This window comes from Chrysochloris asiatica, unplaced genomic scaffold (genome assembly GCF_000296735.1).
Source record: "Chrysochloris asiatica unplaced genomic scaffold, ChrAsi1.0 scaffold00246, whole genome shotgun sequence".
NCBI classification, from domain to species: domain Eukaryota; kingdom Metazoa; phylum Chordata; class Mammalia; order Afrosoricida; family Chrysochloridae; genus Chrysochloris; species Chrysochloris asiatica.
This window is the reverse complement of record NW_006408764.1, coordinates 1,780,703-1,785,994: the sequence shown is the minus strand read 5'-3', so window position 1 is coordinate 1,785,994 and position 5,292 is coordinate 1,780,703. Positions and strand designations below refer to the sequence as shown.

Here is a 5,292-nt window from a genome sequence, read left to right as displayed (position 1 = left end):
TTGGTGGGGAGTGGGTTGCATACTGGCTGAAGTACCACCAGGATGGCCGAGGAGACCCAGGTATCACGGCTTTATCCTCCTGAAGGTAGGTCCCAGAGAGGCAGCAGACAAAGCCGTCCATGTGTGCACATCTGTTGTGAGTGCCCCTCAGGGAGGTGTGCCATTACTGCAGGCTCTGTGCAGGAAGTAGGCATTGGGCCCCCCCCATTCAGGCCCACCTACCCACACCATGGAGTCTATTCCAGCTCATAGCCACCCTATAGGACAGAGGAGAATTGTTTCCAAGGCTGTAAATCTTTACAGGAGTAGACTGCCTTGGGTTTCTCCTGGGGAGCAGCTCATGAGTTTGAACCACCAACTTCATGGTTAACAGCACGATGTTTAACCCACTGCACCACCGTGGCAGTGGAACCATGCAGAGGAATAACCAGAGGGACCATCTACTTTACAGACTGCTGACTCTTGGTGTGAGAGCTGGTGCTCTTGGTAGTGGTGCCTGAGCCATGGAAGTACCTTTACAGACGGAGATGGTGGAGCTGGTGCCCAATGGCAAGCACTCAGAGGGGCTGCTCCCAGCCGCCACCCCTACAGTAGACAGCCAGAGGTGAGCAGAGAAGGGACCCAGGCATGGCTCGGGACAGAGCAGAGCAGAACAGGGGTACAGAGCAAGGTGCTGGAGCTAAGCCGCCTGCCCTGTCTGTGCCTACAGAGTCCAGGGTCCCAAACGAAGCTGTATTGAGGGTGAAGGCTTCCTCCAGAAAAGCCCCAGCAAGGGGCCACACTTCAATGATGTGAGTTGGGATAGCAGTAGGGGATTGGAGCACTGTTGGGAGCATGGGTGATGGGAGGCCCAGGAACAGGGAGGGAATGCCACAGTACTCCCATGCCATGCTGACTCCTTCCACCCTCTCTTTCCCAATTTGGTGCCTGCAGTTCGAGGGGAAGACATCATTTGGGATGTCAGTGTTCAACCTCAGCAATGCCATCATGGGCAGTGGCATCCTGGGGCTCGCCTATGCCATGGCCAATACGGGCATCATCCTTTTCCTGTGAGTACCCTCAGGAAACCTTCTGGAAAATAGGTTCAGGAGCTGGGAGCTCTAAGCAACCTACCAATCATGACTCCCAGGACCTGTCAACTCCCCGTCCCTAGACCCCGGCTACAGTGGGTGTGCACTTCTTGCACTCAATGCAAACCAGAACTAAAAAGACAGCCAGACACATAGACCTAACTGCCGAGTAAACCCTTTGAGGCCACGACTGATGCAGGGCCAGCTGGAATCTGTCTTCCCACCATGTCTCCCCATGATGGCTGAATCCCCATGGCCAGGTCTCTTAGGGGTACATGTGTCCTCCACCTGGGGTCTCTGCTCTGCAGCCTGGATTTGTCCCAAGAACTTGGGGGAAGGAGGTGATCAGATGACCCCTTTCTGGGTCATGTCCCACCCTAGGTCACACAGAGGCCTGCTGAGCTGGTACTGTGCCTCGTAGGAGCCTGGACACCTGGGGTTGCCTGGAGTCCATTGCCCTCTCTCAGCCAGGTGAACCCCAGCGGCCTCTTGTCACCTGTCTTCCCAGGTTCCTGTTGACTGCCGTCGCCCTACTCTCCAGCTACTCCATCCATCTGCTGCTCAAATCCTCAGGGATCGTGGGTGAGCCTCAAAACAGGTCTTCAGCAAGGGTGTGGTATTGGGGAGTGCCCCTAACTGTCCTGACCCCCCTGTACCCACAGGCATCCGTGCCTATGAGCAATTGGGCTACCGTGCCTTCGGGACCCCAGGAAAGCTGGCTGCCGCCCTGGCCATCACACTGCAGAACGTCGGAGGTGAGACCAGAGGGTAGTGGTGGGCAGTGGACAGGGTGAAAGTTGGCTGGTTGGCCTAACCCCAGAGTCTGCTTGCCCCTCTTCCCCCAGCCATGTCCAGCTACCTGTACATCATCAAGTCTGAGCTGCCCCTTGTCATACAGACCTTCCTGAACCTGGAGGAGAAAACCTCGTAAGCCCCAGGGTGGGGAGAGACTGGGTGAGGGCAGAGGGCCCTAATCCATCCCTCTATGTCCACCCACTGGTCCTAGGGACTCACACTGGTTTGGTGAGAGAGATGGGACAGAACAAACAAATGGCTGGTGGAGGGGACGAAGAACCACCATCAGAGTCAATGTTCAGCTCACACTTTCATGAAACACCTAAGGGACCCCCCGTGGGAGGGGATGAGTGGAGTTAGAGTGAGGGGGTGGTGAGGCCGAGGAAGCTGGCCTTCCTGTCCTGACCCATTCCTATGGCATGAGTGGGGAGAATCTAAGGGCTTAACTCTAAGCACCTGCTATTTTTGACTGTGGTGTGGTGGTTAACTTCCCTGCCCCCCACCAAGAGCTTAAACCCAGGGTGTCCCAATTGTCCATCACTTTAGCCAGTCACACCTGTGCACTGACCATATTTTATGGGTGGGGAGCAGAGAGGAGATGGACAAGCTGAGGGGCTGCGAGGCTGAGGCTCAGGAATTGGAAAATGAGCTAGGATGCTGCCTCCAGGGCCCTGGGAATCTTTCCTAAAGAGGTGGCCTTTCTACTTGCTCATATATATATATATATAAATATATATATATATATTTATAGTTTTTTTGTGTGAATTGAATGAAGGTTTGTAGACAAGATCATCAGTCATATGTTCAACAAATCATACACTTTGTTTCATTTCAATGAAACACTTTGTCCCCTTCGTGCAACAGCAGTTATCCTGCTTCCTTCCTATGGTTCCCCATTTACATCTTATACTTCACAAATGAACAAAGCAAAAATACTTGATGCATACACACAAAACAAAATATATATATTCGTTTAAATATCCAGAGGGCGCATTCTGCAAGCCTGCTTCCTGCCTGCAGGCACACAGCCTTACTCAGTCATGGGCCTAGAGCTTGCAGTTGCTCTGTCTCTCCATGCCACTGTTTCTGCCACCATCTCTGCTGTCGCCGCTTTTCTAGGTAGGGATCTCATGTTCTACTCATGCTTTTCCTTCTTGATGGTCCTGAAATGTGGACTTGCTCTTAAACGATGGTCCCTTATCTTCCTCAGCCCCATGCTCATTCATAGATGGGACAGAAAAATGCAAGGTTCAGAGGCCAAGAGAAATCATAACTCATGAGTTCTATTTACTAATTTTTTGCCATCCTATGTTTAATAATATCCTTTGTTGTTATTGTTATGTGCCGTGGAGTCTATTTCAACTCATAGTGACCCTGTACAGGGTTTCTGAGGCTGTAAATCTTTATAGGAGCAGAAAGCCTCATCTTTCTCCCATGGAACAGCTGGTAGTTTCGAACTGTTGACCTTGCAGTTTGCAGCCCGATTCGTAACCACTACGCTACCAGAGCTCCCTAATCAGTATCCTTTGTGTATTACTAAATATCTTATCTTGGAAAAATTAACCAATAACACAGTTAAAAATCTTCATTATGATGTATGATGGAATGAATATAAAACTAATGTTCCCCCATGTAGACTATTACACAATACACAATAAAACATTAAAATATATATATATCTTCATTATGTTCCTGAAAAAAAAAAGAGAGAGAGAGAGAAATCACAAGTTTGGCAAATTCTTGAGACTCCCTTGGAAAATAGCCCTACTCCAGAGTCAGGTCCCTTTTCACCCGTCTCTCTCAGTCCCTTGGGTCTTCTCCTCCAGCAGGCTGAGCCCGGATCTGTGTGTCCTGCACAGTGATGTGTCATCACTGAGCTATCAGGCCTCTGCCTCAGTCCACATCACCACAAGAATGCAGATGTGTACCCATTTTGCAGATTGAGAAAGGGACACTTAGAACTAAGAACACACATATTTTTCAGCACTCACTCAGTGGCATCACTGATGATTCTAATGCAGAGAGGCAGGTAGCTCTGCCCTGGGCAGAAAGGGATCTGACCCTGGCTCCTACTCCCATCCCCACAGGGACTGGTACTTAAATGGAAACTACCTGGTAATCCTAGTCTCTGTCACCATCATTCTGCCACTGGCACTGATGCGGCAACTTGGTGAGTAGTGTGTTGGGATCAGGGACTCCCTTGGGGGATGGTAAAGGGAACACAGGAGGGGCTCCTCAGCCTCACAGCTCTCCTCCACTCTGTAGGCTACCTGGGCTACTCAAGCGGCTTCTCTCTCAGCTGTATGGTGTTCTTCCTAATTGCTGTGAGTCACCCTCCATGCTGGTTGAGGAATGGGCAGGTCTCCCAGGGAAGCCTGGGTCAGAGGACAACATTTCCATTTCTGATCTAGATGTGACCCTACAGTGATGTCCTAGTAACCTAGCGTGGCCCTGATACCCTCATCCTCACTCAGGTCATCTACAAGAAGTTTCAGGTGCCCTGTCCTCTGCCCCTCAACTTTGCCAACATCACGGGCAACCTCAGTCATGTGGAAGTCATTAAAGAGGAGGCACAGCTGCAGGCTGAGACCGAGGCTGCAGACTTCTGTGCCCCAAGCTACTTCACACTCAACAGGCAGGTACGGACAGGCCAGGGTGAGGGCAGGGGATCCAGCAAAGGTGGGAATCACCCTAACACAGCCCTCATGTTTCCCCAGACGGCATACACTATTCCCATCATGGCCTTTGCCTTCGTCTGCCACCCTGAGGTGCTGCCCATCTATACAGAGCTCAAGGAGTAGGTGTCTATGGCTGGGTGGCAGAGCAGGGGAAGCCTTGAGCTGTCTTAGAGAGACTGGATATGGTCCCATGGGTGAGGGGTAGTGTGACAGGAGTCAAGTCATTTTGTCAAAGATCTTGCTGGGTGAGGAAGGGTTGGGAGCAAGAAGGTGGTTGCCACAGGTGTGAGATGGTGAGCATGTGGTGCCAGAGAGCCTGCAGGACACATGGGGTTCTCCCAATGTGGCCCAGCCAGCACCAGCCCTCTCCCACCATCCCTACTGCTCCGTAGCCCCACCAAGAGGAAGATGCAACACATCTCCAACCTATCCATCGCCGTCATGTACGTCATGTACTTCCTGGCTGCCCTCTTCGGCTACCTCACCTTCTACGGTATGCACTGGTGGGGGCGGAGGCCAGGCTCGGGGACAAGGGGCTGTCCAGCAGCTGTGGCACTCCACATACTGTAGGCTGTGCTCTGTAGCTGTGAAGTGTCACTCCTCACAGTGTTAGCAGCAAAGGGCCCAAACCCTCCATGAACCTCCTCCCTGCCTCACACAGACGGGGTGGAATCGGAACTGCTGCATACCTACAACAAGGTAGACCCGTTTGATGTGCTGATCCTGTGCGTGCGTGTGGCTGTGCTGAC

The 5,292-nt window shown here is 51.9% G+C and overlaps 1 protein-coding gene across 1 annotated transcript in view; it reads left to right on the top strand.

Moving 5' to 3' along the window:
• The first annotated feature begins 503 nt into the window (after positions 1–503).
• SLC38A3 (solute carrier family 38, member 3) overlaps positions 504–5,292 on the top strand; it is a 6,467-nt gene continuing 1,678 nt past the window's right edge. The window contains exons 1-12 of the mRNA XM_006873580.1: positions 504–604; positions 710–791; positions 934–1,049; positions 1,579–1,652; positions 1,733–1,825; positions 1,916–1,997; positions 3,953–4,035; positions 4,131–4,189; positions 4,340–4,504; positions 4,583–4,662; positions 4,936–5,036; positions 5,205–5,292. Coding sequence (XP_006873642.1) covers positions 504–604; positions 710–791; positions 934–1,049; positions 1,579–1,652; positions 1,733–1,825; positions 1,916–1,997; positions 3,953–4,035; positions 4,131–4,189; positions 4,340–4,504; positions 4,583–4,662; positions 4,936–5,036; positions 5,205–5,292 — 1,124 coding nt within the window. The remainder of the gene's footprint in view (positions 605–709; positions 792–933; positions 1,050–1,578; positions 1,653–1,732; positions 1,826–1,915; positions 1,998–3,952; positions 4,036–4,130; positions 4,190–4,339; positions 4,505–4,582; positions 4,663–4,935; positions 5,037–5,204) is intronic.